Source organism: Chenopodium quinoa, unplaced genomic scaffold (assembly GCF_001683475.1).
Source record: "Chenopodium quinoa cultivar QQ74 unplaced genomic scaffold, ASM168347v1, whole genome shotgun sequence".
Classification (NCBI taxonomy): Eukaryota; Viridiplantae; Streptophyta; class Magnoliopsida; order Caryophyllales; family Amaranthaceae; genus Chenopodium; species Chenopodium quinoa.
Window position 1 is genome coordinate 228,257 of NW_018744855.1, and position 22,245 is coordinate 250,501.

General features: G+C 32.1%; 3 protein-coding genes and 1 pseudogene across 3 annotated transcripts; 1 reads left to right on the forward strand and 3 right to left on the reverse strand.

The window, feature by feature from the left end:
• Positions 1–2,213: 2,213 nt before the first annotated feature.
• LOC110704606 (NAC domain-containing protein 7-like) lies at positions 2,214–8,639 on the forward strand. The gene is made up of 4 exons (XM_021882416.1): positions 2,214–2,740; positions 5,987–6,165; positions 6,408–6,679; positions 6,904–8,639. The coding sequence occupies exons 2-4, from the start codon at positions 6,009–6,011 to the stop codon at positions 7,585–7,587; spliced, it is 1,113 nt and encodes a 370-aa protein (XP_021738108.1). The 5' UTR covers positions 2,214–2,740; positions 5,987–6,008; the 3' UTR covers positions 7,588–8,639.
• A 4,728-nt stretch (positions 8,640–13,367) lies between these two features.
• Positions 13,368–14,522, reverse strand: LOC110704654 (cytochrome P450 89A9-like). Its single transcript, XM_021882473.1, has one exon. It carries the CDS (start codon positions 14,118–14,120, stop codon positions 13,368–13,370), a length of 753 nt encoding a protein of 250 aa, XP_021738165.1. The 5' UTR covers positions 14,121–14,522.
• Positions 14,523–16,325: 1,803 nt separating this feature from the next.
• On the reverse strand, positions 16,326–17,030 carry LOC110704655 (cytochrome P450 89A2-like). The gene has a single exon (XM_021882474.1). The coding sequence runs from the start codon at positions 17,028–17,030 to the stop codon at positions 16,326–16,328; it is 705 nt and encodes a 234-aa protein (XP_021738166.1).
• Positions 17,031–19,255: 2,225 nt separating this feature from the next.
• Positions 19,256–22,030, reverse strand: LOC110704607 (annotated as a pseudogene).
• Positions 22,031–22,245: the final 215 nt, after the last annotated feature.

Here is a 22,245-nt window from a genome sequence, read left to right on the forward strand (position 1 = left end):
GGGTGTTGCAGGGGTGGAAAAGGAGGCCGGGGCGGGTTGAGACGACCGAGAGGATGGTGGAGATCAGGAGGAGAGAGAAAATGGAGGTCACCGACGATGACGCCATTGAAGGAGAAGTGAAGAGAGGAGAGAGAAAATGGCAGATTTGGGGGAATTTGGGATTTCTGAGGTGATGAAGAAATTGGGAATGAATTTCTGAGGGGAGGTAGCCTTGGAGAAGGTACAATTAGGTTAATGATTTTAGATTAGATAAAAAAGTTATTGTGATTAAAATAAGATAAGGATAACATTAAGAAAATCTGAATTTTTAAGTAAGGGTAAGTTTGTAATTTTCAGGGTTTTTATTTACCAAAAATAGAATGAAAAAGGAAAGTTGCACATAATAGTGAACGGACTAAAATGGCAAAAGTTGCACATAAAAAAAAACGGAGGTAGTATAAAGTATGAGTATATGCCAGGTTGGACATTCTAGAAATTAAAACTCTGTTGAAGAAGAATGGCTCGTTGAAGTTGCTAAAAGCTGAGCCAAGCCAAAGGCTTAAGCTCTTGATAAGCTAAGTTTGTTGATGAGAAAAATGAAGCAAAATAAAAAGTAAAATTATATTGGGCTCCTAAGATGATGATAGCATTTTTGGAGAGAAGTCGTTGTCGCAATTTATGAGAAAGGGGTCGGTTTGTGGGGCCCTTAAAATTCCTGTCAAAGAGTGAATGATACTGACATTAGATTATACTTATTTTTATAATTTAAATTTATATAAAATTGCGGACCAACCAACCACAGATCGCGTGCACATGATGTTTGAACACACTCTCACACATACATCCAAACATAATATTATTAAAAATTCATTAATGAACAACATTCCTAAAATGAACTTTTTGATGTTGTTAGTCTCGTTTTTGGTTTCTGAATATTTGGTGTGTGTTTGTTTGTTTGTTGTTAAGTGGGAACTAATTTACTCGTGATTCTAAATTAGCCCGTGCAACACATTTCTGACTCTTTTGGTCACGGTCAAGCATTCTATGCACCACGCTTATCTGACTTCCTATACTCTTTTAGTCTTGTTCACTTCCTAGTTCCAACCTAGGTGGTTCTAAATTTAATGTCAGTCATTTCGCCTATAGTTTACTAGACTCAACCTCATGTATATTTGGACACTGTTTTTTCACTATGTAGGTCGGTAATTTGATGATAATAAGCTTGAATAGTACAAAGATATCAATGACCTTGATGTATATATTCATGTTGTGAGATAGAAATTGCAAATTAGGATTTCCCAGAGAATGATACTGTTGTCTTAATTCCATTTCTTGCAGAACGAAACTATTGTTCCAATACAATTCATTGAATATCCCTTTGGTCTCACACTATAAGTCTGTATAATTATTGTCAATAAAACATGATTCTTAATTGTATGATCGTTATTTAAATGTTAGCTAGAGGTAACTCGACATATTGAAAATCTAACTTGATTCATACAATAACCTTATCTTATACTCCGAACTTTGTATGAACATAGTACATATTACTCCGTACATAATCAAGAAACAACACAAAACACTAGCTATAGTGCAATGGACATCTCATAACCTCGATCAAAAAAGTGGGAAATAAAGTGTAACAACAAAAAAATGAAATAAAAGCTATGTAAAATTTATATTTTGATTGGTTGAAGCATTGCATGATGCAATAAGGCATGGGACAAGGACTGTAGAAGGGCCAGTGGGTTTGGAGCTTTTGTTAGGACAACAGTCTTTCTACTTCAACTCACCATCTATTATCTATCCCAATTAAATAATAATAAAACACCAAAAAATAATCTCAACTGAAAGTCTCATAATTCCAAATCTGTAAATCAAACCATCTTTAAGAAGAGGCTTTAACAAGGCTAAAGCTCTCCACTTCCATTCTAGCTGTGCTGACGTTTTTCATTCTCCTCCAAAATTACTTTTTTTTTTTTTAAAAATTATTATTTATTTGTTGTATTAATTACTTGTATATAAATATAATAATATTATTATTGTCATTATCAGTAGCTGGTAAGAGGAAGAAATGAAAAGATAGAGATGTTTCCATGATATAAGCCCTAAGCTTATAAGCTTAATCATACCATACCATACCATCCCACCCTCCATATCTTTCTCATTGCCTCCACAATCCCCCATTTTTCGCGGCGAAAGCTTTCGCGGCAATCAATCCTAAGATAAGGAAGAGAGAGAAACAAATACATCATACATATATAAATAACCTAAGCTAGTACAATGACAATGATAATGAGACTACATTAGCTTTCGCCTAGGGATTGGCCTGCCCTTGTTTTTATTATTAGGGCTTTTTTCATTTTTTATCATAATTTATGCTTTTTTAAAACTCCTTTGCTTCTTATTTAACCCTCCTCCTTCTTCCTTTTTCTCACTTCTTCTTTCTTTCTCCTCATTCTTTTCCCTACCCATCCCATCCTTACCTCGGGATCTGATCCCGCGTCCTCTCCTCCTCTCTCTTCATCACCAATAGAGCTCAAGATTCAGTACTTTCCTCTCTCTACTTCGATTCAATTCCCGAGGAAGAGAAAGCCAAAAAGATCATTTCATATTCTTACTTACTCCCTCCGTTTCTAAATAAGTGTCATTTTTCAGTTACTACATCGTGTGATTGATCGTTTCCCAATCGAACAAAGTTTGATTCTTCTTCTCAAGCACATACAGTACAGTGGAGTGCAAAAGCTGATCATATCAAAAGGTTACGTTTCTAGTCCTATATATATAATCTCCTTAATCTAGCTAGATAGAACATCTTATTAAGCTAGTTTGTTAATTATATACTTGTATGCATCAAATTTATATTATACCAATTACATAACAGATTTTTGATAATCACCACGATTATAATCTGGGTTATTCCTTTTTTTTTTTTCCCCTTGTTCTACCATATATAGTTGTGATTGCTTTTGCTTCAAGATTTTCTATCATCAATTGTGAGATCTCTGCTGCTACTTCTTTGTTTCTATTTTCTTAAACACACCAAATGATATTAAAAACCGGCTTTTATTTTGAAGATATTTGATTCATGTATGTAATATGATCCACTTAATTATTCAAAGGTGCATGATATGAAAACTTGAAGTCTTCTAAGTAAGAAACTGAAAGGGTTTTTATTTGGCCTCTTCTTAAATGTCCAATTATTTGTTTTTTTTTTTTTTTTATAAATTTTTTTGATAAACTTTCTTTGAGATGATAAATTTTTTGAGGATATAAATAGGTGGTGCAAGATGAATCACTTCTTTTCTTTTGTTAATCGCGTAGTACGTTAGTCCACCTATAGGTTTGAATCGAATTTGGATCGATCTATCTATCCATCTATCTGTATAACATTACATATATGGGAATCAATCATATCTTATAATAGTATGTCCATCATTAAATTGTAGCAACAAACGATGGCGGTGAACACTTGAAAATGCATTCTTGTATTGAGTTCCTTTCATGAGTGGCTACAACAATGCCTTTTTTTAGCTTTTGGTAATTTTTATCTGGTTCAATGGGAATGTGAATTTATCTTTTTAACTAATCACATAATATGCCTTAAATGGAAATTTATGCATTATTATTAATTACTTGGTATGGGCCGAGAATGGAAAAAAAAAAAAAAAAAAAACCCCTTTTTTACCTTGTATTTGAAATTCCGCTTTTCATAAGGATCTAGTTTGTTCAATCTGTTTGAGATGTAGTAGTATAGCATGGGGTTTATATTTGTGATTGACGTTGGTTTTATACTGCTTTACTTTGTCTACAAAAGGGATAACTATGGAAAAACCATTTAAAAGTGTTAATCTTGATTGTATTGCTTTACTCTATCATGTTTTTCATGGGTAATCTTGATGCTTTAGGTATACTTTCAAATCTTAATCACGTTGACATGCATTTTTATAACATGCATGCAAATCAAACTATTTAGAATGATTGAATTATCTAATCTTAATCAACATCTATCTTTGTATTTATATTTAGTTTAGCTCTATGGGAAGCTAAAGATTTTTGTGTAGTTTGTTTGATCATTTAGCCAAAATTCTAGCATAAATTTATAATGTGTAAAAATCGATCTTCTATTCTTTTTATCTATCTAGTTCATTTTGATGATGATACATTAATTATTAATGGTCATCTCATGCAAGAATGAAATTAAAAAAAATATGATAAATGTAAGACTTTCTCCGATTGAAGTTAGTAATACTACGTAATTATTTTGTTGAAAATATCTTTCTACATGTCTCCTAAACAAGAGATCATCTCAAATTTGATCTTTTTCTCTAGTATCTATGCTCTAAAACATGCATAAAGAAATAATGGAAATACCTTTAAATTAGGTCCCCCCAACTAACTAAAACCCAAAAAATAAAAAAAATAAAATAAAAAAAATGATATACTACTCCTTCGATCTGTGTTAGCATGCTTCCTTTAATTTTCGATACATGTATCATTTAATTTTGACTATCTAGGGAAGTCAATAATACGAAGTACCATACCAAAACATAGAGAAAGCAGGACAACAATCAAGCCATACTAAAGCATGGAACATAATTTTTCTCTCTTACCTATGCTTGAACAACTATTTCTAATTACAAAGCTATTCAAAGTCATTACTCTACTTAATTTATTTATAAGAACATTATAATCAACTAATCTTCACTTACCGTCTTCAAATTTTCTAGGAAAAACATATAGTCCATGAAATACTATTGGTATTTAATTTTTAGGTTTTGGAAATTTCCAATATTCTACTAGCTTAGTGCACTGAAGAGGGAAGGTCACATCACTAATTTAAGCACGCAGTATCCTTTGCTTGTTGGAATATAGTTTTCCAAAAAATAAAGAACTTCATTTTTGAAATGTAGAGAGATTATCATTTGCTTCACCATCCTAACCATCACTGGTAACAATCACTTTATCCACTAAGATCGAAGATAGGAGAAGCTAAGGCTAGAGCAATTGGCTAATTCTTTGACTTTCAGGCGAGAAGAAAGGGCTTATACAGTTGTGTTGCATATGAGGTGTCATCACTGAGACTAATTAGCTTTATGGTTGAAAATTATGGTACAATAGAGCAAATCAAGGGTTCATATCCACAATAAAAAAAGATTTATTTGTCTGATTGTTTCAACAAACTTGTGATTGGTGAGCGCGTTAAAATATTTGCATTTGTTTCACCAACATCATCTTGTCTGCCACAGTAATTGTTTGACCAGATAAAAAGAGGTTGACTCTCTTAAGTTTTCTTTTTCTATTTTTTTTCTTCTTTTTTTTTGGCTTTAATTTGGCATGCGTTTGGTCCTCTGTAAGTGTTAGTGCAATTGGTGGCTGCCAACTACTCGAGTCTCACGAATTGCTTCCACATCTTATGACAGAATTATGCATCCTAATGCTAGGCTTAATTACTTATTTAAACCCCGCCCTTTTATTTAAGCTTCATTTAATTGCTTCATTTTATGTATAAAGTGCTAGCTATATGATCTAGCAGTAGCAATATTTGTATAAAAATTTATCTAGTAAGGAATTAGTACAAATACACATATCAAAACAGTACAATACGTGATTTTCAATCCTTTATTGGTTGTATAGGCCGCAAATAAATGTTATAAAAAAGTCAACAGTCCATTCAATATTTATGAAATAGTACATAGCTAGAAAAATTGTTCTTGCAATAGGGTAGTTCATATACCTCTAATTGAGTCATTTTATAGTGAATTTGTAACTATGTCCAGTTATGCATTAAGGCTACATGATGCATTATTAATAAAAAAAACTTCACAATAATTGCTTATTCATATGGCAATGCATGTTGCTAACCTTAACTTGAATATATGCATGACAATCTATCTAACCATAAATTGGGACAACAAACTAGAATTAACCTGATATTTAATTAACATGATTTGACAAAGCTAGTGTAGGATTAAATTGCTAAATCTCCTTTGGAAATAACATGCAGGTCCTTGCCCTAGCTGGATAAAATGAATACGTTGTCGCACGTTCCGCCGGGCTTTAGATTCCATCCAACTGATGAAGAACTTGTGGATTACTACCTCCGTGAGAAAGTTGCTGCAAGAAAGATGTGTGATATTATTAAAGATGTTGATCTTTACAAAATTGAACCTTGGGATCTTCAAGGTACTTATAATCTTTTTTGTTTTTGCAAGTATACATACAACTTATTTCTTTTAATTCTATCCATCTCTAATAGAGCAAAAATATAATAAACACTATTCATTGAACAATATGAAGTTATGTACGTATGAACCTTTATATTTAGATGCACCAAAGTAGTATACTCGATGTAATCATATAACCATACTCTACTAATCTAATGACGTACATTTTTATTTTTTAATTTTGGACTTAAAATTGAACAGAATTATGCAAGATAAGTAATGAAGAGCAGCATGAATGGTACTTCTTCAGCCATAAAGACAAGAAATATCCAACAGGAACCAGGACTAATCGAGCTACCAAAGCCGGATTCTGGAAAGCAACCGGAAGGGACAAAGCTATTTACTCTAAGCATAATTTGATTGGCATGAGAAAGACTTTGGTTTTCTATAAAGGTCGAGCTCCCAATGGACAGAAGTCTGATTGGATCATGCATGAATACCGTCTTGAAACTAATGAAAATGGAACTCCTCAGGTAAGTTTAATACGTAAAACTATAATTAAAAAAAAACCTTGTTACACGACGTTTTACACAAATTAAATTGGGTAACATATATAGTCATAGACTATACACGACCTATTATTTTTGAAAGGAAGGATTAGTATACTACTATATGCATAAAGAAAAATGAAATAATTTTGAAGTATGCACTTTGTTGGCTAATATATATATATATAATTGTGCACTACTTTTATCAGGAGGAAGGATGGGTAGTATGCAGGGTGTTCAAGAAGAGAATGGCAACCGTTCGAAAGCTAGATGACTCGCCGTGTTGGTACGACGATCAACTCTCATTTATGCCAGATATGGACTCTCCTAGAAGGATTCCTCAGCATCCCAATAATTATCATACACCTAACTTCCACCAACGCCACCACAACATGTACCCTTGCAAACAAGAGCTTGAAATAGCACCCTACAATATTTCTCACCATGACCCTTTTCTTCAATTACCTCAATTAGAAAGCCCTAAAATGCCCCAACCTAGTATGCAAACTTGTAACTCAATGCCACCCTATGGAACAAGCACGAATCTATCATCATCGTTGCTCGTTCAAGACCAAATGATCCATTCACAACAATTTGATTCGATGTATGGTAATGTATGTGGGTCGGAACAAGTACTTGAGGATCAAGTTACGGATTGGAGGGTGCTTGATAAGTTTGTTGCCTCTCAACTTAGCCAAGATGAACAACACGGTCCTTCTGCCGCGAATAAGGAGATAAATTACTCAAATGTCCCTATATTTCCTGTGTCCGAGCACATGAACATGGTGATAAGCCCTAATAACTCCAATAAGCAAGGTCAATTAGGGGCCTCATCATCAGATCAATATGCTTCAACGTCAAATTCGAGCTGCCAAATTGATATGTGGAATTGAACAAAGACTTTTACGATATTATATGCTAATTAATTAACCTGATCTTATACATATACATACTGATTATATAGGGGAATACAATTACTACATACAAGAGAAATCTTGGATAAGTTTCCTTGTACATAATAAACATGGTAATGCAATATTATTAGTAGGGTATTGGATTTGTGAGATCAACCTTAGGGTTGGTCGGTCCTCAAAGTGAACTTAGAATTGAAATGTGGTGCCTATTATTATTGGATGATGATAGCATCTGTTTTTAGAAGATTGAAAGGTTTCCAAGTATTATTGGGATTCATATTCAAAACGAACGAATATCTGATTGTACTTATTCTTATTCAAACTTAATTAACTTACATTTGAAATGAATTATTATGTTTTACTAAGCTAGTGTTTTATCAAATTCCTTGTTTCTTAGTCCTTGTATTCCATTCTATCATCTGATCTACTAATACTCGGTGTTGATTTTGTTGTAATGGTTTCTTAGTCCTTGTATTCCATTCTATATATATACATATGATGCAACACTTTTATTTTCCAATTTAAGAGGTTTTTACAAGTTTCATGGGTGTTTTTATTATGAGTTTCAAGTGAATGGTCGATATATTAATTTTAGACATAAGTGAAGGCCTTAGTTTCAAGGGACACAAACTTGTACTCATATTGATGTTCAAAGACGAATTGGTTGGTCTACTTATATCATTTCGTTTGGTTTATATATGTCACCTGTCTAATTAACTTTACTAAATTGTCATTTAAAATTGCCTTTGTGCAGTTGATTTATAAATTTAGAAGTAAATAATTGCCTGAATAAAGAGATCAGGTAATTTTAACGTCTATGTTGTTAAAGACTTCAATGAAAGCTAAGAATAAATCATAAATATAGGAATGCCAACAATCCTTGCGGTGTATTATAAAGCTAAGGTTGTGAACTATAACGTAATGACTGTAATTTAAAATTTAAAAACCTAGCTATGAGCTTAATAGTAGCCTCTTAAGATTGCACCATTTTCCTTGTTGAAATATACGGAATACTTCGTGGTTTTTAAACATGAATCATATCATACAAGCTATACTATATCATCATGTTCACCTTTAATGTATCTAGTTTCGAATATATAAATAAAACTATAGATCCAAAGAATAATACTTCCTCCGTTTTTTTATTATTGCACCATAGGGGTTGGGTACAAATATTTTGATAGTGGAAAAAAGTAGGAGAGAGAAAGATAAAAATACAAAATTGCCCATGTGACATATTGATAAATTAAAAAGTAAATGTGAAAAAGCAAGGGTATGTTGGGTATTTATAATGTGAACACAAATAATTTTTTTCCTAAAGAGGAAATGGTGCAATATTTGTGAAACTTCCTAAAAAGGCAAGTGGTGCAATAATAAAATAACGGAGGAAGTATGTTGGTTAAATTACGACACTAGTTGAGATCATATATATACATATGTTAAAATGAAGTGTATAAGTTTCGCACGCACTTATCAAGTACAGCACTAGGTGCATGTATGTGTTCGCTACAACAAATAGCTAGCCATTATTTTAGTAAGTACGGAGTATAATATATTAGGTCTGCTAAAGGTTTCTATATTCTTGAGTTTTCGGCAATATATTTCAAAGCATAGTCTAATTAATGGGTAGCTGAAGCTTGGATTTCAACATGCATGCAAGTCCTTCAAAAACATAAAACCTTTGGAAATTGTATCATTGTATGTTAAAGGACAAATTCAACCAAAAAATAAACTAATAGTTGAAGTCTAAGAATATGTTTTTATAATCTATCAACCATACGCATACATAATACATTTACGTAATGTGACTACTTCCAAGTTGTCAACAACATTATTTGGTTCTCTAAAGAAAAGTTTGTCTTATCGCGCTACATAATCATCTATAAGAATGCATACCATAGCTAGCATGCTTCAAGTACTACTGATCCAAATGAAGAAGAAGATAGGATATAGCATTATAGCTATAGCAGAATAATGCAAGAAAAAAAAAAGGTACTAATTTGATAGCAAAATTAAAACGGCAGCATATATAAATGTTTTTTTGGGCATCGAAATAAATTATAAACGGCATACATACTTTCGAATAATGTTTGTACAAAAACTAATGTACACTATACATTCAAGAAAAAGAAGCTGAAGCTGCATATATCTTCTTTTACTGTTCGATCGAAGAGCGACGACATACCTGAGTGAAGTTATGATTCTTGAACGATGAAACAATCTTCGCTCTTCATCCTCGTAATATTAAGCTTCATTTCTCCTAGAAAACAAATATATACATGTATATGCACAAGTTTTAGGCTCTAGCAAACTCTATTATTTTTATTTCATTGGCACTTGGGAAAAAATAAAAATATACACCATTGCATGCTGTATAGATTCATGCATATGCATTTAATGTGTGACCCAGAATTCTTAATGGACCGCAAACTTTATATAAATGGCTAGAAAATATTGTGGAAAAAAAAAAGTGGGCCAAAATTAGATTATAGTATGAGCTAACATAATGATTGTTTATCCTTTATTAGAAGAAGACCCAGTAGAATCCTCTTACTTAGGTTGAAGTCAAGCATCTGAATCAATCAATTGCTTTTAAGCAATGTCGGACAAATTAATACCAAAAAAGTTTAATTTAAATGTAAGTGCTACGATCTCATTTTGGCTGTTTGACACAATCATTGAGCGTGCTCAAATCAGAGACATTGTGGTTAATTAATTAGGCTATAAAGTATTCCAACTCTTAAATTTATAATTATTTTATAGCTTTGGATAATATTGTATTTGGCAAAATTTTGTATGAGGTGGTTTCACAATGACTAAGTATGTTATGGAGTATTTCAATTAGAGTCGATTGTTTTTAAGGGCGTTGTTTTTGGGAAAATTTCTAAATTATTCACTATATGTAAGAACCAATGTAATAACGTGAAGTCTTGTTTGATATTTCATGGTGAATTTTCGAAAAACATCGGATATAATTTCTATTAATAGAGATGTAAATAGTCAATGATAAATATTGACAAATGTGTACAATCAAATTAAAACAAGAACATAAAATATAAACGTCGATCTAGAGTATTTTTTTCAAATAGCATTTTAATGTTAAGCAATAAATTAGTATAAGATGTTGTAACCTAAAACTTAATCTTTAAAATATAATGGCTAAGTTTGACAAGCATGCTTGATTGCTAGGCTATTCCCATCAAAGTTGAGTTCCAGTTTCGCTATATTTTGGGTTTTCCCTTGTTTTACACTCACTTGTGGAATAAGGAAAAGAAAGAAAGTAAGCTAGCTATATTTTATGTCCTTTCGTTTCACGCATACAGGAGTGAGATATATTAATTTGGAAAAGCAATAAACAAGGGCATGATCACCAATAGACTATGTACTATGCATATAACAAAATACCATCACCTTTCTAGGGTGTGTCCATCCTACAACCTACATGCATGTGTATAAATACTCTCTGAATTAAATTCTCCACCTTACGTCTTTGCACATGAGCACTATGAAGGATAGCATATATGATAACACGAACGGGTGTTAAATTACATACACTCGGTTGTTGTCTCAGTCGATATGTCCGAGTTGTCATAACCTTCGATAAATCAAAATTTCAATAAAACTCTAACAGATAAAATTGAGGAGAGTAGAGATTGAATAGTTTAATTTAAAAAAAATATGTAAAAGAATTTAGTATATTATTTATTAGAAAATTGTAAACCTAATAGAAAAAAAAATCCGGCCTTAATAATTTATTATCCATAACAACTAGCAAAATCCTTGATAACCAATAGAGCTAATTGCCTAATTTATGAATTTTTTTTGGATTACTTCAACAATTTATTTCATTCAAATTTAACAGCTAAAAATAAAAATAGTTAGTTAAGTGGATAAATATGTATTATGAAAAGAACATAATTATTACACTGGAAACTATTAGGACCCCAAAATCAAATAGTCATAAAAAAAGAAAAGTATTAACCTAAACACACTAATAAGTATGCTATAGCTATAGGAGGCCATATATATTACTTGTATATTATAATGGGGTTAGAAAGTTAAGGAGCCTCATTATGTGAAATTATGAGTGTAAAAGATTAATTAGGAGTTACTTCAAGTTTTAATTTAGAATGCAATATATTGTTTGAAGACTAAGAAAGATAATATCATTTGATTTTTCTCATGTGTAGCAGCACCTCCATGTGAGTGCCTGAAACATCTTCATTTTTATGTCCTTCAAAGCTTTCTAATTTTATTACATGGGTCCATCTATTTTATCCAATTACATTTTATCCACTTGGCACTTAGTAAAGTCCCAAAGAATCACATCCTCTTTTTTTTATGTAGATAGTAATATTGCATAGTATTTGTAGTAAAGACTAAAGAGTAGATCATACACTTTTATAATTGAACAGTGCACTTCATTGAAGGATTAACAATACGGCACACTAACTAGAGTTGATTTTATTGCGGTAATTTGTCATACGTTATATTGTTGAGAAGTGATTTGTTTAATTACTAAAGTTGATTGTTTAAAAATAAATTTTTCTTACGTATTTCATTAGCATGATAAAATAATAGTAATCAAATGTCTGAAATTATACTTTTAAACTCATATACACACAACAAGCCTATATTAGACAAAAATAATACTAGCTGATACAAATGATTATGGTTTGCACATTTTTCGATCCGTCTTAGAATATAGATACAACCTCTCAACTTTCAACTGTCAAAGAAGTACGAAGTATTATATACATCATTCGTACTTCGTATATTGATAACAAATTGGTGTACGAAAAGAACAAGCTAAGTGAAATACCAAATGATTTAATGTATGAAGAATTATAAATGGAAACATTATTATTGAAGATGGGATATAACATATCAGGCCGTCATGATTTGCTTGAGAGTGAGTGATCAAATAATGTCGGACATTATTTAAATAAAAAAAATAATAGTAATTTATTTTGAAGATGTTATAGAAATAATTAGTAAGTTGATAGACTAATAGGACACATTTACTACAGTTTATGCTTGAGGCGCAGTCATTAACCCCGACATTTTTCTTTTTCCCCACTTTTTGTTTCTTTACTTGACTTTGTCATCAAGTCTTACAAGTTAAAGTGTACAACAACGGATTAACATTCTAAATAAATCAACAAATAATCTAATCTCACCTAATCTGACTCAACCTCTTACTCTCAAAAGACCTAAATAAGCCGTTGGCTTATATAACAGATATTGATTACAAATAGTCTTAAGGATAGTACTTCCTTAACAATGAAGAAATTAAAATTCAATTAATACAATTTAATAGAAAGATTAACTCTTAAGCCTATGGTAGTTTTTGTACATTTCTCAAATGTAGGACAACTCATTAGTAGACATTATAAAGTTTCAATTTTGGTGTCTTTGAATTTTACGTTTACTCTACTTTGTCAATCAATTAATACTATGATGTGGGTGGCGCAATTGTTACAAATACAAGTATGTTATAGGTATATTATAGAATTAAGAGACTGGCGAAAATTAAAAATAGTACAGTATTTTAGAAAAATCTCAATAATCAACTACATAGTATAATAATAAATCATGAGTAAAGATTTTCTTCAATTTACAATAACATTTGGAGTATATATTATGTTTAGAACCCAAAGCAAACGCACAATACCTCGTTATGTATCACTCTTTATTGATCTAAATGCTTATTTTGACCACTAAGCTAAGACTTAGCTGACAAGCAAGAATGAAGTGTCTCATAATTTAGGTGAAATTAAGGCCCTCAAAGGATTCTTCATCATAATTGTAAACACTTCCTTCTCATCCAAATCTACAACTTCACCATCAATTGCTTTCCACTCAAAATGCCAAACTAAATTAGCCACCATGTATTCCAAATTCTTCCTAGCCAACACATTCCCCGGGCACATCCTTCTTCCTACTCCAAAAGGCATCATTTTGATCTCTTTCCTCCCAGCCACATCAAAACTTACACTAATTTTTTCGTCCTGACCCAAACCGGACTTCACCAAAAACCTATCCGGGTTAAACTCCATTGGAGCCTCCCACACATTCGGGTCACGCCCAATGTCTGCCACCAAGACATTAATAGCCGCATTCTTGGGTATCATATACCCACCAATTTCAATATCCAACCCGGCCCGATGGGGTATAACCATGTGGGCCGGGGGGTGGCGTCGTAGGACTTCTAATATAGTGGCCTTTAAAAAGGGCATATGATCCAAATCTTCCTTTAGAACATTGGACCTTCGCTCGGGCCCAAGAACTAGTTTGATCTCTTCCACTAGTTTGGCTTGTACTTGTGGGTATTTAACTAAATTAGCCATGGTCCACTCTAACTCAGTTGTAGGTAAATCTGTACTAGCATTAATAAACTCATTGCACAAACTTACCACTTCATTATCCATCAATTTTCTTACCCCTCCCTCTACATCTTCATTTGGAATATCCAACTCTAATAAAGAATCAACATAACAATATTGTACCATTTTTTCTTCCTTCTCATTTTTTATTATTTCTTTTCGGGCCTCGATTAAACGAAGGTACACCTCATCGAGCTCCTTTCTTAGGTTTTGGATTTCGGCCCATCGCCCGAAATCTTTGTCAACTTAGGCCATAATAAGTGAACACTAGACCCTAGTGTAGGGTCTACTACCTACACCCCCATGCAAAACGGTACCGTTTTACCCTTCCTCCCACTAACTCCTCACTTCCCATATATTATCCACTTGCAAGTTGCTACAGTAACCATCTATACCCCATACACTACACTAAAAAAAAATGAACCACCATTCAAATTCTCTCTCTTCATTCTTTGCATTTTATTTCCCCATTTTCTTTCTCATCAAAATCTTCAATATTTGCTAATAAATTTCAGTAAAAAGTTATAATTCTCTATAATAGTCAAGCACAATGTCTAATATATGAGACAAATTTACACAATCGCTGGAAAAAAATACCAAAGCAAAGTCAAAAATCGAAATTGTGAGTGTTTTTGTTGATTTTTGAAATGAAAACACAAGTATAATGTCCTAGTTTTTTTTTATTGGTTTTTGTTGCAATTGTGTTTTCATGAAAATAAAAGAAACATCCAGCTTGAAAATGTATCAACGTAAGTATGATGATATAATTTTATTTTTTTTTAAAAAAAAATGGGGAAAAAAGTAAATTTGTGGTGTGTTATTAGTTTATAAAATTGCTGGACTCAAAATTTTTTTAAAAAAAGAGTATAATTGTCACAAATTTCAAGATAATTTAATCTATTTCATATGAGTATAGATTTGTAAATTTAGTTCGTAGTGGAAAGTTCTATTTTTTATGAATGTTCATTTTTAATTTGGTAAATGTTCATTTATATATTAGTACGATGTTATTCACATGTTAATAGATTATTAATATAATTAATATTCATTTATATATTAGCACATGATCATTCACATATTAATGTTCGTTTTTTTTATATTTTGAAGTGGAAACTTCTTTGATAAATGACTAAATGTTCATTTTTAATTGATAAATGTTCAATCACATAATATTATATGATCAATTGCATATTAAGATACATTTATTAGAATTTTGATATATGATAAACATATATTTATACTACTAATTAAAGCACCAATTATATCATGAAGTAGTTAATTTTACAAATTTAATAAGGAATTTCAATAAGAGCGTGTGCTATATTGTAGTTGTCATGGAAATGATTCTTACATACAATTACAATAAGGAGTGTGTGCTACCTTCAAAAATTTTCAATAACAAGTACAAAAATTATAAATTTTATACATTTTTCATCAATGATAATGCTCCTTAATTAAATGTTCAATTATAAATAATTGTATGTTCATTTACAACTATTAAATAAATATGTTCAGTTTTGAAATATTTCAATTACAAATATTAAATAAATATGTTCATTTTTAAAATATTATATGTTCAATTATAAATAATTGCATGTTCATTTACAACCATTAAATAAATATGTTCATTTTGGAAATATTATACGTTCAATTATATAATTGTATGTTCATTTACAACTATTAAATAAATATGTTCATTTTAAAAATATTATATGTTCAATTATAAAATTATACGAGTATACTGTTTATAAAAAAATTTAAAAAATATACAATTCTCATTAAAATAAGTAGCAAGCTTTATCAATGGTGATTTGAGCTTCTTTATATTTTCCCTGTTTCTTAATCCTTTGCACTTTCCCCCTCTAACCCACTCAACTAATTAAGCCACAATAATCATTGTTGCCTCATTACCACACGACCACTATTGTCTCGTTGTCGCCACTATCATCGCTGTCACATAAAACCATCATCTCGCCACCACCGCTGCCATAACAACTGTAATTTGTTTGTAATTGCTTCGATTAGACTTGCAATTTGCTTATTGAGTTGATTTCTTGTGATTTATTAATTGTTTTTTTTTTTTTTTTGAAACAAAGGATCACCAATTGCTTTATTATAATTGATACCATGGAAATCTCTTCACACTCTTTGTTTTATACGAGTACAATAATTTTTACACGGAATTGAAACTCAAAATATTGAATTAACTTGCAATGGTATATAACAAAAGAGGGAAAAAAAAAAGTAAACATAAAAAAGAACAAAAATGACGTGACTTGGGGAGGGGGTGTAGGTAACAAAGCTACACCAGGGTGTAGTGTAAATTTTCACTTAGGCCATGCATGCACTGAGGATATTGAACTTCCTACTCGGCAAGCCCAATAATATTCGCCTACTGATTGATTGTACCTCTTTGATTTGGGCTTCATTCAAAAGAAGACCAAAACACATTGCAAATTGTAGGTGGAAAATGGATTGAAGGAAATGTTCTCGAACTTGGATTGGGCTCCCATTTTTAGAACGGGCCTCAAGGTTGTGAATAAGGATTTCCACAGCCCATTTACGGACAGTAGAAAAGGATTTAATATGGGCTGGGCTCAAAAAGTGGGTGGCCAAGTTGCGGCGTAAGGCTCGCCAAGTAGGCCCATACGCCGCGGAGCTTACAGTATGTTGGTTGCTATTGAATATAATATGGGTAGGATGTGACATTAACATATCAGCCGTGTTAGCACCATTTTTAACGAGTATTTCGTGGGCTAAAGATGGATCGGTTAACCAAATGGTTGGACGAGAACCCACCCATAAGGTTAATATTGGGCCAAAATTAAAACGAAGGCGCTTTACTAGAGGAACCGGCCCATGTAAGGATGAGTACTTCCACATAAGAGTAAAGGGAGATATGGTGGGTCCTGGTGGAAGAGGGAGATGATTTATGGTTTTAACAATGGTGTTGAATATTGATGTAAGAAAAATAAGCAAGGGCTTAACTAGTAGTGAGGAGCAAAGTGAAACTATGATGATCAACCATGTCTCCATGTTTGGCCTTGTGTTTTTTGGTTGTACAAATAGTTATATACGTAGCTATGTACATTTATAGTAACAATTAAGGTTGAAAATTAACAAGTGTTTCAATTTGCATTCGTCTTGGCTTATATCACCATTGATTAAGTAGCTAAGCTAATATGTCATCAACAAACTTTTTTTAACTATAAATTAATAATTATGAAAATTTTCAAAGGTCAAATCACGTAAAAGTTAGATTAGAGACTTGAGGGATGTATTACTTTTTACTACTCGTAGTTTATTATGAGGAGGATCGGTGAACTTAGAATAATATGAATGACTTAATAATTATGTGAGGTCAAACTAGGGTCCCTATATCTGAAACTTGTAGAAGTTAATAGCTCCTTTGATTTTGGAAAAGGAGTTAGTTGACCTTTTGTAACATTATAACTTAGAATAAAAATAAAAATAAAAAAATACTACGTACTTAGAAAAGGAGTGTTACGGACAGTTTTTATAGAAGCATTTTGAAACAATCAAAGTTATTTGTCAAAAACACGAAATAATTTGTTTTTATAACTATTTCATATGTGTTCCTTAAAGAAATAAATGGTTATGTAAGAATATGTATAATAATAACACATGTGGTAATTTCCGATGACAAAATAATTTGATTTGATACTCAATCTAACTCTATCCTAAAACAAAAAGACCCTTAAATATCTTTTGACCCAAATCCAATAATGTAGAAGATTACGACCCTTTAATCACCTTCAGACAAGATAACTAATATAATCAAGTAGTACTCCATACTCTAGTAACTACATACACATGTCTCAAATTAAATTTATAGCTAGCATTTCAAAGCTTAAACCACTTTTTCCATATTTAATTCTTGTACTTTAGAGTACTGAAAAAAAAAAATGAAAAACAGAATCCCGGAAGATTGAAACAAGCTGTAAAATAAAATTGGTAATAACCGTGTTTCCAAAATTAGAGAAGCATAAACTTGGATCCCAAGCAATGAAGTAGAACTAGCAAGTCGGTTTAGTTTACTAGGAAGTCCATCCTCTGTCTTCCTATATATATATATATAATATATTATATAATATATTATATATATATATATATAATATATATTTTCCCCAACAACTTTCCCTTCCAAAATTGAAAACCCTACTCATCTATTCACTATCATTTTTATAATGGCGGTCGGTAATGGTTTTGATGTTTGGGACGACGAAGAAGAACCCCAATACCCTTCTGATTTCGAAGAATGTCTTGTTGATGAAGATGAAGATGAAGATAACAACAATAATCACAACCCCCATATTTATGAACCTCTTGTTTTTTCTTCCGAAGAAGAAGAGCCCCAATACATTGATGATTATTACATTTATGATAATCTTTATAATCACGAGATTATGATATCCACAGAAAACGTTGATGAATTTGAACATCAAACAGCCATTGATTTTGGTGAAGTTGATTCTTTTCAAGGGTTTGGTGCTATCTCGTCAGAGGAGGATTTCGAACAAGATTTCGTTAATGGACTTGTTAATGTTGATGATTTCGAGTACGAATTCGAGTTCGTTGATGATGATAACAATGAGTAGATGAAGGGCTTGAATTCTGTTGTTCGCGACTTTCCTGATGGATTTGGACAGACTGGTTCTGTCATGTATGAGAGGAGGAAGGTTTCTGCTGTTCGCGATTTTCCTGATGGGTTTGGAAGTGGAGTGCCTACGACTGATAAGAGGACTGTTAGTCTTGAGGAAGTCCAAGAGACGAGTGTACAAGAGACGAGTGTACGAGAGACGAGTGTACGAGAGAAAAGTGTACAAGAGCCTCCTGTCAAGAAAAGGAAGACTACTTCTGATGTTGGCGATTTCTCTGATGAACAAGGAAGAGTTACAGTTTTGGCTTTGCAGGCTCCTCAGTTTTGTCCTTGGAGGGATAAAAATGGTAATCTCAACAAGGGCAGATCTCATCGTGGTTATTTACCCTAATAGGAGATTTGGAGACAGAGATTCAAGATGATTATTCTTTTCTATGTTAGATTCATTCATTGATAGAAATTAGTTGCATGTTAAAACTTTTGTAATGGTTTTAGTTTTTGCGTCTTAAGGCTTGCGTTACCGCATTATTCCTGACAATTCTATTCCATTGTATTGTTAACTATGTTAAGTTTTACTAGTATTTGTTTTGTGTTATTTGGAAAGGAATTTCAGGCAATATCTAATGTGGTAGCTGTTTCCTTTTTTTTTTTTTGGCTATGATACAAGTTTGATGTTGGTAAATATACATTGAAAAGGCAAATTAATGAACAAATTTTTTTGATTATTCAATGCATATATTATTTCTGGTTTCAATTGGATTGACAAAAATTCAGCTCAAATGATAATCCAAGGTGTCAATTGAAGTTCTTTTCAGTGGAATTGTTACTTTGTATTCAACATATGATTTGCAATTTGAATTAGTATCTAAAAGAGATTGCTACAAATTATCTGAACTACATATGCTCCACATGAAAATTTTGGTCTTTCTAACAAAGCAACCTATATTTACATATTAAAACAGAATTCTTGCTCTTGTACTCTGAAAATTACCAGATTATTTTGCATCGCAAAGGCCAGTTTCAGAATCACAGAATCCATCGCGGTCAAGCATCTTTTGAGGAGGAGCGCTTAGTAAGGGAGAAGATGGACTACCATATGCATTTCTTCTCTTGTTTCCGCAACCTAGACTTACCCTCGTGTTTACTCCTGTCATGGGATTTGTTCTACTTGCATACTTGCATAAAGCCTGTACAGGACACATAGAAATTAAGCAGTATTCAACCATTAAATAAACTCAAAAGAAACCTTTAGAAGCATAAGCATGTAATGTTTGCCGCCGGCTCTTCCTTCATTCGAGTCCTTTGGTGTGAAAAAAGGAGGTTTACCAGTTTCTGAGGTAAGTCAAGAACAGCGTCGCTAAAATCAGCACCTTCAATGATGGCACCAGCAAGGTCACTTCGAGTAAGGACTGATCTTACAAGGACAGCATTTGTAAGATTTGCATCATTTAGGACCTGAAATTTTAAGAAAACCTGCTTGAATACGCAGAGAAAAACCTCATCCTTACAAAATCAAGTTTTAGTTTAATGAAAGCAGAAGCTAAATCTCGAACAATTAGCATGATTTGGATAACTGTCAGACTTCTGAAACAGAACAAGGTGACAAGTTTATAGTTTGAATTCTCTAGAGAATATAAATGATCTACAATAGTCCATGATCAGTAAGACAGTAGCTTACCATACGATCCATCAGCGTATCACTAAAATCAGCACCTGGAAATTGGGAAAATTTTGACATCAGTTTATCAAATTCCACCAAAATGTCTAATTCAAGAATGCAGGAGATTCTTGTCTGATATGGTAGAGTTTTACTATCTTTAACTATTGGAAAGACCATAATTTCTTTTCTTTTAATTATCCTATGGGCGACTTATAATATCTTGCAAACAACTAATTAAGATAGAATCACCTTAACTTAAGATAGCCAATGCAGGTTGATTGGATTTGAATAAGTTGTAAAAGGTGACCATGTCAATTAGTCCAAGTAAACATCTATAGTAATTGAGAAGAGTAGAAGACTATAATTACTTTTCTTCTGATGATTTTACGGCACAAAAGACATTCACACTAGACTGAATTCACACCAGGTAGCTAAAGCAGGGTGATTGAGTTCAAATAAGTTGTAAAAGGTACAAGTATGACCGCGTCAATCAGTCCAATTGAACATACACCAGTTTGTGATTTATTAGTTAACTGATTCACTAGGACTAGATACTGCAAGTTCAATGCAATGAAGCAGTAATGTATGTAAGATTGTATCCTTAATGTAGTAAACCAATTGATGAATTGAAGTATTGAAACATACCAGTGAAATTGGCTTTGTAAGCAACAGCTTTCTCAAGGTAAGCACCATTAAATGTAGATCCACTAAAATCTGATTCCCTCATATCTGCTGATGTGAAATTTGCCCTTCTGCAAAGTATACATTATAACATCAGTATCACATTTTTTCCACTTCTCCTGCTTAAGGTTTGTAGTCTTGAATATTCACTTGTATTACAATCACAGATTATAATGTATTATGTACACATAAAACAAGAAAAGCTCAAATCTTTTGACTAGAGCTTATAAGAGTTAACAATGAATGATCCCACCATTCCCACCAACTGAATGCAACTAATCATTCATCAAAAATTAATAGTCATGTCAATAGCGTAATTTGAACACTAGACTAGTAATGTGACAATTATATTCAGACAGAAAGATAAATTTTTGTTACAGTACCTGAAATTTTCGTTGACATGAACAGCTTTTCTGCAACCAACCAAAACAAAAAGAGGAAGATATCAATTAATTCAACCAACTCCAAATTTTGACAGTAAAAATTGCAAGTGAAAAAATATGATCAAAGAAGAAAAGCAGACTTTAAATCAGCAGAACCCTATTGAGCAGCAGAGCCAATCCCTAATTCGCCTCGCATTTCGGCTTCAAATTTGTTTAAATCAGCCAAAGCAGGGAAGCTAGTACTCAAACTCACAACTGCAGCTGCTGCTAATGCTGTAGAAACCCATGCCTTTAACCTCTTTGACTCTGCATTTACCAACTAACAATAATCAATTTATCTTTTATGCAACACCCAATTAAAGATAAGTGATCCCAATTCAAAATATAATTTTTTAAAACATTCATGAAATCAAAAATTTTAAATTACCTAAGAAAAGTACATTCTTGGGATTTTTTTGTTCCAATTGACAAATAATTGGAATTGAGGAATTTGAATTTTTGTTGTAATTTGATTTAGGTGGTAGTAAGGAAAACGAACAAGTTGCCATAATTTTTTGATTTGTACTAAATTCAAGCCTTTTGATTTAAATTTGAGTTTGATTGGAGAATTATTAGAGTAGAAGGTTGGTTAATTTTCCCTCCAAACAATATCAGATTGTCTGTCATAGGATGATGAATATGATTGGATAAGAAGAAGACACGTTTTACCATTCCTTTTTCTTATTTTTGATTTTATTTGGGCCTATGCTTTTTATTACAGTGGAATAAAAGCCTTTTTGGAGACTGGGCTTGTATTCACAAGGCTTGGCCCAGCTTGGTTTTATACTGTAGATCTAAAAAGTTTACAGTAGGCAGATTAGTGTCAAAATTCAATTAGGTTCTACTTCTTATGTTCATCCCTAAATT

Coding starts and splice junctions, on each gene's coding strand:
- LOC110704606 (XM_021882416.1), top strand. CDS start 6,009: ATGAATACGTTGTCGCACGTTCCGCCGGGCTTTAGATTCCATCCAACT. Junction 6,166..6,407: donor TGAACCTTGGGATCTTCAAG/GTACTTATAATC, acceptor AAAATTGAACAG/AATTATGCAAGATAAGTAAT. Junction 6,680..6,903: donor ATGAAAATGGAACTCCTCAG/GTAAGTTTAATA, acceptor TACTTTTATCAG/GAGGAAGGATGGGTAGTATG.
- LOC110704654 (XM_021882473.1), bottom strand. CDS start 14,120: ATGGTACAATATTGTTATGTTGATTCTTTATTAGAGTTGGATATTCCA.
- LOC110704655 (XM_021882474.1), bottom strand. CDS start 17,030: ATGGAGACATGGTTGATCATCATAGTTTCACTTTGCTCCTCACTACTA.